At 59.9% G+C, this 10758-nt stretch overlaps 2 protein-coding genes across 3 annotated transcripts in view; one reads left to right on the top strand and one right to left on the bottom strand.

Annotated features, from left to right (window-relative positions):
• Positions 1-10758, top strand: part of TFCP2L1 (transcription factor CP2-like 1) — a 53618-nt gene that overhangs the window by 27972 nt on the left and 14888 nt on the right. Inside the window, exons 6-12 of the mRNA XM_014547890.1 lie at positions 1077-1235; positions 3021-3131; positions 5741-5832; positions 6281-6335; positions 6440-6533; positions 8561-8651; positions 9550-9653. Coding sequence (XP_014403376.1) covers positions 1077-1235; positions 3021-3131; positions 5741-5832; positions 6281-6335; positions 6440-6533; positions 8561-8651; positions 9550-9653 — 706 coding nt within the window. The remainder of the gene's footprint in view (positions 1-1076; positions 1236-3020; positions 3132-5740; positions 5833-6280; positions 6336-6439; positions 6534-8560; positions 8652-9549; positions 9654-10758) is intronic.
• Positions 9665-10758, bottom strand: part of LOC106727851 — a 2429-nt gene continuing 1335 nt past the window's right edge. The window contains exon 2 of one of the 2 annotated variants that reach the window (XM_014547918.1): positions 9665-10720. In XM_014547918.1, coding sequence (XP_014403404.1) covers positions 9855-10720 — 866 coding nt within the window. In that variant the 3' untranslated portion in view covers positions 9665-9854. Of the gene's footprint in view, positions 10728-10758 lie in introns of both variants that reach the window. The other variant, XM_014547917.1, reaches the window with a different exon arrangement.

Genomic DNA, 10758 nt, shown 5'->3' with positions numbered 1-10758 from the left:
GGGCTGCCCGCTGTGGGGTATGCAGGAGGGGGGCTGCCCGCTGGGGGGTATGCAGGAGGGGGTGCCCCTGGGGGGGTCCATGCTGGGTTTCTCAAACCAGCCCCTGTAGGCGCTGCTGGGCCCTGCCCTCTGCTGGGGGCCAGGGGGTTGCAGGGGAGGAGTGTGCAGTGCTCATAACCAGAGCTTGTTGGTCATGGGGCTGGGAAAAGGATGGGAATGTTTTAGAATCCTGTGTGTGGTTTGCTTATGACTATGTAAGCTTTTTATAAAATAAAGTCTTCCCTAGCATATTTGAGGTAAAAAAGCGGTCCTTAAGAGTTTCTGTTATTAGGTTAATTACTTAACGGTCAAGCCCTGTGTGTGTGTGGGTCCAGCTTCATGGTCAGCACAGCAGGAGACTGAGCCGCTGAGGGCGAGGCCGCACGCCTGCTGCGGGCCCGCGTGGCTCTCTCTCCCGCGGGGCCCTTGGGGAGCCTCTTCTCACCAGAGACTAGTAATGAATATAAAGCCATCACACAGTGCCCAGTTCATAACAATGGCTCAGTAGAAGTTAATGATCTTTTCCCCATGATTATAATACTCTTGTATTTTAAAGTTATTACCTTATTATTGTGTTATCATAGTATGTATTGTACTACTAAAACAAACAGCATTATAACAATAAATACATATCAAGTGTCCTCCATGTAGTAAGTACAGAGATGGTTCCGGCCTTCTGGTCACCTTCCGGCCTGGCCCACGTAACCTGGATGCCAGGCCGTAGGGGCTAAGCTGCGCCGTCGCCCCCCACCCCCCTGCTGCCTATAACATTTGCCAAGGGAGGTTCTGGGGGAGGGGGGGGTGCTCCTGGGGTCAGCAGGCCTGGAGCAATGGCCAGGACTTAGCTGGTCAGGCAGGGCCTCCGAGGTCAAGGGACAAAGGTGGGAGGGCATGTCTTTGTGGAGAGACCACCTGCCTGGTGGCATGGGCAGCGCTGGGGGAGAGGGGAGGTTGGGTGTGCACCGACCAGGCAGGATGGGCACCTCCCTTGGAGAGGAGCCCGCCTGGCCCCTCCCCCAGCAGCCCCACGTCTCCCCTCCCAGGTGCACTGCATCAGCACAGAGTTCACCCCGCGGAAGCACGGGGGCGAGAAGGGGGTGCCTTTCCGAGTGCAGATCGACACGTTTAAGCAGAACGAGAATGGGGAGTACACCGAGCACTTGCACTCCGCCAGCTGCCAGATCAAGGTGTTCAAGGTAGGGACGGCCTTGCCATGCCCGCCACGGTCCATGCTCCCGGGCACGCCTGCTTCCTCCGACGCCGGACAGCGACGCCAGACATTCTCACAGCGCCACGCGGAGGCCCAGCAAGGAGCCTCGATTGGGCTCCTGCCTGCGCCCCCGTGTCCTGGGACGGGCTCCTGCCTGGGCCTACCCCTCAGCTTCCAGCATCGCATGTGTCCGCACTCACCTCCCACTTGATAAGAATGAGTGCTTTTGCACATTTAAAAATTTGTGTTTTCCTCCTAAGGAAACACTTGGACTTTCCCTCAAGGAAAGACAGGGACTGTGCCCTCTATCTCTGTAGCCCCTGGCTCCCACTAGCTCCCCTTTCTGCACCTGAGGCAGAAACTTAGCAGTGAGGGTCCTCCCACCAGGCTCCTTGACCGCACACCAGGTGTTTGGGGAACTGGGCCAGCCGTGCTGCTGCCGTGTCTGAGTGACCCGAGAAAGGCGTGGCACCTCCTGCCCCGAGGGGGCCCAGCACCCACCTGCCCACGCCAGTCACAGAGGTGGTTCAGACAGGTGTTTGCACGTGTCAGGCAGAGTCCAGCCGACCTGTCCGTCGCTCTCCCACCCTGGTGGCCCCCCTCCCTGGGAAGCACTGGCTTCTGGAGGCCTGACCTGGGGCTCTGTGTGGGTCTTGGGGCCTTTGCAAGGGAAGACAGGGCCCCTCTGGCCAGCAGCGCCCTGTGGTGTCACCGGGCTGAGTGTCCCACACGCAGGCACAGCCTTGCCCTGTGTCTTCTGGGGAACAGGGCCTGGGGGCGGAGCAGGTGATGTGGGCTTGGTGGCCACATGCCTGCTCTCCCACTGAACACTGGGCCTGTCCTTATGTTCCCGTATGACCCCCTGCAAGCCCGCCTCTGTGCAGCGTGGGCGTCACTCTGAGCACTGTTTCCTAAAATCCCCCGAGCTGGGAGCCAAAAGCTGTGCCTGAGGAAGGTGCTTGGAGGGTGGAAATCCTTGAAGAGGCCATTGAACTGGAGAGTGGGTTTTGCTCACTGACGGCCCACTGTGTGTGGCCCGCTGTGTGCATAGTACTGCTCAGTCCTGGGGCTGCTGGGTGCCTTGATATCAGAACTCGCCAACCCCACTGTGAACCCTGGATGCGAGAGCCCAGCGGTTCCGTCAGCAGCCTGCTAGGGCCGGCTAGCCGGCACATCCCTGCTCTCACATCTGAACTGTGACCTGGTCAGCACTTGGTTCCTCCCCTGTAAATGAGGGGAATGAGAGTACCTGTGAGGTCGGGACACCTCAAGTCCCTCAAGCTCACAGGCACCCAGACAGGCTCTGTCAGGGCAGAGACCTCATGTGACGTGTGAGCCTCGAGTGGCAGGAGTCCTGGTGTTGGGGGGCCTGGAGGCCTTCATGACGTGTCTGGGAGCTCACAGCCTGTAAGCATGGGCCAAACCCCGACCGGCAACCCCCAGCTCTCTTCCCTCCCCGTCCACGGCTAAGCCAGGGAGTGCATTGGGATTGTCATGGCTCTTGGGGTTCCTTTCCCCGGCATTTCCCCCCGAGCGGCCTGCAGCCCCGTGGCAGGACCTGAGCAGGCTGAGTTCCCTGGGGCGGGGAAGGGCTCCAGGCAGGAGGACTTGCGCTCGATGTCTGGGAAGTGAGAGAGGCTGTCCGGCCGGCCCACAAGATCCTGCCTGGGCTCTTGCGGGCTTCGTGGCCACCGCCCAGCCCTGGGTCCTCCACCCATCGCCATCTCTGCCTGCTGTGGGCTAATCGGACCCCTGTGCTCTGCCTTTGTAGCCGAAGGGAGCAGACCGGAAACAAAAGACCGACCGGGAGAAGATGGAGAAGAGAACCGCCCAGGAGAAGGAGAAGTACCAGCCGTCCTATGAAACCACCATTCTCACCGAGGTGAGCGGCCTGGCGCTGCGGGCGAGTCTCGGGGGTTCCCAGCTCGGGGAGTGCTGTTTTGAGAGCCCCGGTGGTGGTGGTGGTGTGCTCTCGGGTTTGGGGCTGTGTTCCTCTGACAGGGCCCCGAGGCCAGGAAGGCGCTTCAGAAATAACTTGTAGTTGTCTGCACTTTTCAAAATCAGGGCATTACTTTTCAAAATAGGTAATAGGTCCCCAATTCAAAAGCTGTAAGAGAATATACATTAGGAAAGGTCCCTTTCGCCGCTGCTCAGCCTCGCAGTCCTCGCCCCAGGGCAGCCAGCAGCTCTGAAGCTGGCCCGACTTGCTCTGCCAGGGACTCCAGTCCGTACACGGTTTACACCAGCAGTGCACACAGACATCCTGGTCTGCAGCTTGCCTTTTTTTTTTTTTTTAATCTAATAGTGTATCTTGGAGTCTGCTCCCTATCTGTTCATAGAGAGCTTTCTAGGTCTTTACCCCGCTTGTTGCCTTTGTCGTTGGTGGACATTGTTGTTTCCCGGCTCTTGCCTCTTCAGACGGGTGCTGTGAGCCTGGTGCACGAGGCGTTCTCAGTGGGAGAATGTCTGCAGCTCCCGTTTTCGGAGCAGCATTGCTGGCCCAGAGGGTGTGAACCCTTGCTGTTTTGGGGTTTGGGTAGATATCAGAATGCATTTTCTCTTTTTAAAAAAAATATACTTTTTATTGATTTCAGAGAGGAAGGGAGAGGGAGATACAGATAGAAGCATCAATGATGGCAGAGAATCGTTGATTGGCTGCTTCTGGCACACCCTACACTGGGGATCGAGCCCCCAACCCAGGCATGTGCCCTGACCGGGAATCAAACCGTGACCTCCTGGTTCAACACTGAGCCACCACGGCCCCGCAGAATGCATTTTCTCTTAACCCTGATGCCAGTACCAGCCTGCTCCACCATCCTCTGTCCCGGGCACTTCTGGGATGCTCACTGTCACAGGCCTTTTTCTCCGGTCACAGGTCACTGCTGGTGTCACCTCTCTTAGTACGAGGCTCCATGATTGTTTTTAAACAGCTGGTCCCTGCTGTGTTCTGCAGTCCGGCCAGTTCCTAGGCGGTGTTTGTTCACTGAGTAACTTGACCTATTCAGAAGGCCCCACAGATGTGTAAGGCCCGGCCATGGCCATGGCGGGGTTAAGGCTGTGTTAAGGGTGAGACCCAGGCAGAGTGTCTCTGAGGACTGGCCTGGTCCTGACTGACGAGCTGCCTGTGTGTGTGTGTGTGTGTGTGTGTGTGTGTGTGTGTGTATATGCACATGAGTATGCATGTGTGTGCGTGTAGTAAGCCACATGCAGAAGACTATCTGTAACAAGACAGCATGGGAGTTAATTTAATGGCAGAGACAGATGTGTGCTGGCGTTTATCTGAGGGTAACAGCGGCCAGAGAATCCTGCCTCCTCCCACCTTGCGCCCCCTACCGGCACATGAAGCAGTGCTAGCCTCCTGCCTCCCCCCACCTTGCGCCCCCTACCGGCGCATGAAGCAGTACTAGCCTGCACTGCGGGGCCAGCTCAGGCCCGGGTGGTTCCCAGGCTGAGTTCTGCCGGTGCTGCTGCTCTCCTCGGCCTCCGGGCTGAGCCTCATTCGGCCTCTGCACCCCGCGCTCCTGTGGCTTCCTCGTGTGGACAGGCCTGTGTTTCATGCATCTTTCCAAGCCCTGCACAGTGCGGCGTGGTCGGCGAAGCACCCACCTGGCCTGTGACCTTGTAAGGTGACGGCTCCTTTGTATCTCTCGTCAGTTTGTTCCTCTGGGGTTTACACCAACAAACCCAGCCACACTGAGAGCAGAGGTAACTATTCACCAGCCCTTGCGGTGTGTGACAGTGAGTCTTTAGGAACGCTTTAGACTGGCCTCTCCAAAGACGTGCCGTCACGGGGAAGGCAGGTGAGCCGTCGCTGGCTTCCCAGCAGGCCAGCCCCGTGCGTCTGCTTCCTCCGGGACCCTCCATGTACTCACCTTCGGCTTCTGCACAAGTTCCTTGAGGTCGAGGGTGCGTCTGGTGCTGCTGTCTCCCTGAGCTGGGGCAGGGCGCCTGCGTGCCCTACACCCACAGGACTGAGCTGACGAGGCTGCTCCTGGTGAACGCGGAGGCCCATCTGCAGGGTTTTCAAACACCGCAGGGTTTGATGCCGGGCTTCCCAGCGGTTTCTTGTTTGGGAGTTGTCTGGTCCGAGCTCCCTGCTTCCTGCCTTTGCACCCATCTGTCTGCCCCGGGACCTGCTGTGGGCAGTCGCCCACTTTTGTTTTCCTCTCTCGTGGGCCCGGTAGTCATGTGGCCGATGGTGTGTCCCTGTTTGGTTTGACGACTAGGGTTTCACAGAGACATGTGTCCACTTTGCTCCGGGATGACCTGCTGCGCATCTGGTCTCTGCTGCTGTCTTCGGTTCTTGGGGTGGGAGTGAGCCTCCCGTCCGGGCTCACGGGGCCACAGGGTGAAGGCAGCCGGGTGTTGAAGCGTCCGTGGGTTTGTCTGTTGACTTCAATGGATGCTGCTCGGTGCAGCCCAGGCGCCGGCAGGTCTGGCTCCTCCTGGAGCCCCGCGGCAGTCACCGCTGCCTGCGCTCTCTCCCCGCAGTGCTCCCCGTGGCCCGACGTGGCCTACCAGGTGAACAGCGCCCCGTCCCCAAGCTACAACGGCTCTCCAAACAGCTTCGGCCTTGGCGAAGGGTATGTGTGACCCCCCTCTCCCCCCCGCCCCTGGAGGGATGTCAGGCATGGTTCTTTCCCTGCCCTTCCTCTTCGCGTCTTCTCTCCTGTAGCCTGGCCTCAATGTGGGTGTCAGGGTGGCTGACGGGTGCTGCATTCACAACATGTTTAGCACTTGCCCAGCTTTTTGTGCTTGGACAGCTTCTCTGAATGTTGTCGGCAGCCCAGCGCCCACCCTGTCCCCTCCTCCAGTGCAGGAGGCAGCCGATCAATGTTTCTCTCTCATCATTGATGTTTCTCTCTCACTCCCTCTCCTTAACCTCTCTCTCTCAAATCAATAAAACAAAAATATATTAAAAAAATAAATAAAAACAGCCTCCGAGCTGAGGGGGGAGAAGCAACAGGCAGGTGAGGGAGGACCTGCACCAGCCCTGAGGCCTCGCACTCACCTCTGTCGCTTCCTTTGCAGCAGCACCTCACCGACCCACTCCCACCCGCTGGAGACCCTGCCCATGGGCAGCGATGTAAGTGGGCCCTGCCCGTCCTGTCCCTGGGCCCTGCCCGTCCTGGCCCCCCGGCCTGTCCCTGGGCCCTGGGCCGCCATGTCAAGGCCCCCCCTCTCCCGCAGCACCTGCTCCCGTCCGCCTCCATCCAGGACGCCCAGCAGTGGCTGCACCGCCACAGGTTCTCACAGTTCTGCCGGCTCTTCGCCAGCTTCTCAGGTGAGCGGCTCTGGACATGCGGGACCTTGGAAATGGGGACCTCGGAACTGCGCAGCAAGGCCAGTTACCTCCCGGGACGCGCCCTCGGTGCCAGGGGCTGTGGCTTGTCCTGGGGACCCAGAGCGGTGGGGGCCACTCACTCACACTTGCTGACCTGGGCCCAGTGCTGAGCGCCGGGGTCCTGCCCGAGAAGCTGCCAGCCGAGTGCGGCTCTAAGGGAGGGTCACCTGGCACCTTATCAGCATCCGTCACACCTGCCAGGCTCCTGTCTGCCTGGGTTGGCCCCTGAGCCACGCAGGCCAGTGCACATGCGACAAGCCTCCCTGGTAGCTCTCCCACCAAATGCTGCTCGTCACATGGGGTCCAGGGCCACTCCTGGACGATGGGGGCGAAGCCCCAGGTGAGAAGGGAAAGCTGTTCTATATCTTTAAAAGGTGTTTAAGCCTTACTGATGATTCATCAGGCCGAACCCGGAGCTAGGAGGTATGGGTGCGAGGGTAAACTGAGCGTGAGCCATCCACCAAGCAGAGTGAGTCCAGAGGGACAGGGACAGGAGCAGGGTCAGTCCAGAGGGACAGGGACAGGAGCAGGGTCAGTCCAGAGGGACAGGGACAGGAGCAGGGTCAGTGGGGACAGGAGCAGGTCAGTCCAGAGGGGACAGGAGCAGGGTCAGTCCAGAGGGACAGGAGCAGGTCAGTCCAGAGGGACAGGAAGCAGGGTCAGTCCAGAGGGGACAGGAGCAGGTCAGTCCAGAGGGCCAGAGACCGAGGAGGAGAGTGGCTCTCTAGGACCGACCTCTGTGGCAGTGGGAAGAAAGCCCCCAGTTGTTTTCCAGCTCAGCCTTTGTCAGGATGGGGAGGGGGCGTGTGAGGAGGGCCTGACAGGGACCCTGTCCCCACGGAGTCAGTGCGGATACATAAACCAGGCGTTGCAGAGTGGTGTGACCCATCTGGGATGGGAAGGCTCAGAGGAGGGGCCTGGCCTGGCCTGGAGGGGGTGCGGGGAGGGCCGGCTGTGGTCTTGAGTTGGGTGGTCAGCATAGGCCTTACTGAGAAGGTGTCTTGAGTAAAGGCTGAAAGGAGGCAAGAGAGCGAGCCCCGTGGGTCATGGAGCTTTCCAAGCAGAGGGAAATGCCAAGGCTGCCAGGAGACACCTGCCTGGTGTGGCCATGCAGCAGGGGTCCAGCTGAGTGGGGCTGAGGGGATGGGGGAGGGGTGGGGGGTAGAGGTGCTGAGGGCCCTGTGGGACACTGGAAGGACTTTGGGTTTCTTTAAAAATAAATGTTTTTATTGATTTTAGAGAGAAGGGAGAGGGAGAGAGAGAAAAACATCAATTGGTTGCTTCCCGTATGCACCCCAGCCAGGGATTGAACCCACAACCTGGGTATGTGCCCTGACTGGGAATCAAACAAGCGACCTTTCGGTGCATGGGACGATGCTCAATCAACTGAGCCCCACCAGCAGGGTGGCTTTCATCCCCAGTGGGAAGGGAGCTGTTGTGCCTACAGAATTGTACCCAAAACATCGTATTAACTGTAAGAAGTCAGGACAGCGGTTCCCAGAGCCGGGGCAGTGCTGGCGCAAGGGCTGTGGGATGCTGGGCGCGCTCTGCCCCGTGTGTGTGCTGGCTGCACGGTGCCTGTGGAATGGCTGCAGCCATGAGCACGCATTCTGCCTGCAGACGAGTGTACACAGAATCCATGCCCCGTCCCCTCAGAGGTACACACGCATCATATGCCGAGAATACAGAGGCTGGGGCTGGGGGCAGGGGGCAGGCACAGCTTCTGTAAACGCCTGTCCTACTGCCTTTTGTGAGCATGTCATGCAGCTTCTGACATTTTGGGGCTGTGATCTGATGTTGTTTGGCTCTTTGCTGCTTCTCGCTCCATGGAGCGTCTGGTGCCCGTGAGGATGAGGCTGGCTCCCTGTCCCCTGCCCTCTGCCCTCTGCCCCGGTGCCGGGTCTGCGGGGTTTGGGGATGGAGCCTTTCTGTGTCCCACGTAACGGGCAGTCCCACGTGCTGCCTAGGTGCTGACTTGCTGAAAATGTCTCGAGACGATCTGGTGCAGATCTGTGGCCCCGCAGATGGGATCCGGCTCTTCAACGCCATCAAAGGCAGGTGGGTGTCAGCGTCCAGCTGGAGGCAGGGCGGGCAGGAAGCTGACACGGCCTTGGGGCAAGTGTGGGAGGAGATGCGGTGGAGGGTGAGGGGCAGGGGCTGCACACGCACGGGGAACCCGGAGCAGCCGCTGCAGCACCCCCGGCCGCAAGGCCCCTCCTCCTGGTCTGCCGGGAGCCGTGGCCTTTGGCCACAGGTTGTCAGATGCCTGCGTGGTCGGGTTCAGGCTGCCTCCTCCCGGAGGGACCGTGGGCTGGGCAGGCTGCTCAGCCTGTGAGTGGTTTCCGGGAGGAGTGGAGCAGGGCTGGGTCCTGGGGCACTGCCTGCCGCCACGGCAGCGCTCTGGCTCACCGTTCAGGGCAGCAGCCCTGGCCGTGCCGTGGAGCGCTTGATCTGACAAACGGAGTTTTAAGCTTTAACTAATGAGTTTAAATACCAATATCTACACGTGGGTAGTCGAGTGAGAGCCTGGTTTTGAACCCAGATCTGCCCTCAGTAGCTTTGCAACTGGGTGAAGGCCCTGACCCCTGTGAGCCTGTTTCCTCATCAGTAGGATGGGGATGGCGGTCCCTGCTCCCTCGTCGGCGGTGTGAGGATGGAAGGCGTTATGCATGTAACGTTCTAGAATGTCCCGGTGCAGTCAGCCCGAGGAAGGGTTTGCTCTTGTGACCCTGCGAAATGCCTCATTCTGGAGGTTCCTGTTTTGGGCAGAGCCCCTCAGCAGGTCGGCCTGGCTGGGATTCTGCCCCACCCCCACCACGAAAGGCATGCTGCACCCCCACGGCCGCCTTCCTTTCTCCCGGAGTCCTTCCGGCGGCTGGGTCACCCTGTGTTCTGGAACAATCTGCAACAACAGAGTTTGGTCTCCCGCACCTGCTATTTCCTTTCTTCCTGCCAGGAACGTGAGGCCGAAGATGACCATTTATGTCTGTCAGGAGGTGGAGCAGAGCCGGGCACCCCTGCAGCAGAAGCGGGACGGTGGTGGGGACAGCGGTCTGTGTGGTGAGCTGTGAGGCGCCCCTCCCCTCCCCCAGGACCGGTTCTGGGTGGCAGTAGAACGGAAGAAACACCAGGGCTCTCACTGAGAATGAGTCCCTGATCCCCTCACTTCGGTTCTTGCTGGATAAGTTTTGCTGAACTTCATCCTGGGGTGGAAATGTTTAAGGTGGAAGGTATCCCCCCGATATCTCTGGTCCAGCTTACTTATTCTATACCCCAGGAAACAGGGGCCCAGAGTGTGGGTGTGTCCCCCACAGCCACTGAGGTTCTCGTGGTCTGACTGGGAGCTGGGCCTTCTGGCTCCTGGACGGGCGACACGTGGCTTGGTGGCTGTGGTCCCAGGAGCACGTCATCCTGTGACCCCGGCCGGAGGGTGTGGTTGCTGCATGAGGGCTCAGGAGCGCCGCTGAGGGGTCCCGGAGCCCCTCGGGGCACAGGGCTTCCTGGGTTGGGAGTTTGGGGCAGTGTGAGAGAGGACACAAGCTTTGAGGTCAGCTGTCCTCGAGTACCAGTGCTGGCCGTGCCGCCTGGCGGCCCTGTGTCCTGGGGCAGGTACCGGGGCCTGTGCGTCAGCTTCCATGTGTATAGAAGGAGCACAGCACCACTGCCCTGCGGCGTGTAAGGTCCAGGGAGATGAGAGAGCTCCCGCTGTGAGCCCTGCGCGCTGAGTGCGAGCTGCCTTGGCATCCTGGGTGCCGTGTCTGTAGGAGCCGTCTGCTCTGCAGCCCCCCGCAGGGAGCATGCTGCAGCCCCTGCCGCAAGGCTGCCCACGTAGTCGCTTATCTGCTTCTCAGGAGGAACGGTTGCTAACGTGGTTTCAGTGTGGGGACAGAGGCACAGCTGACTGGCCCAAGTGACCGCGTTGTAAGTGGCAGAGCCAGGATCCAAACATTTGGACCCTGGTGCTGGTTTCTGAGCCCTTAGTGTGGCCTTCATACTTCTGGTGAAGCCCCGGTGGCCCCTGCTCTCGGTGTGGTCGGCCTGCGAAGCACAGAGCCAAGTGCCGCGTGTCACACACAGGAGAGGGGCCAGGTCCGCACACGGGAGGGGCCAGGTCGGCACAGGGAGAGGGGCCAGGTCCGCACACGGGAGGGGCCAGGTCCGCACA

This window comes from Myotis brandtii, unplaced genomic scaffold, assembly GCF_000412655.1.
Source record: "Myotis brandtii unplaced genomic scaffold, ASM41265v1 scaffold488, whole genome shotgun sequence".
NCBI lineage: Eukaryota > Metazoa > Chordata > Mammalia > Chiroptera > Vespertilionidae > Myotis > Myotis brandtii.
This window is presented reverse-complemented; position numbering and strand designations above follow the sequence as displayed.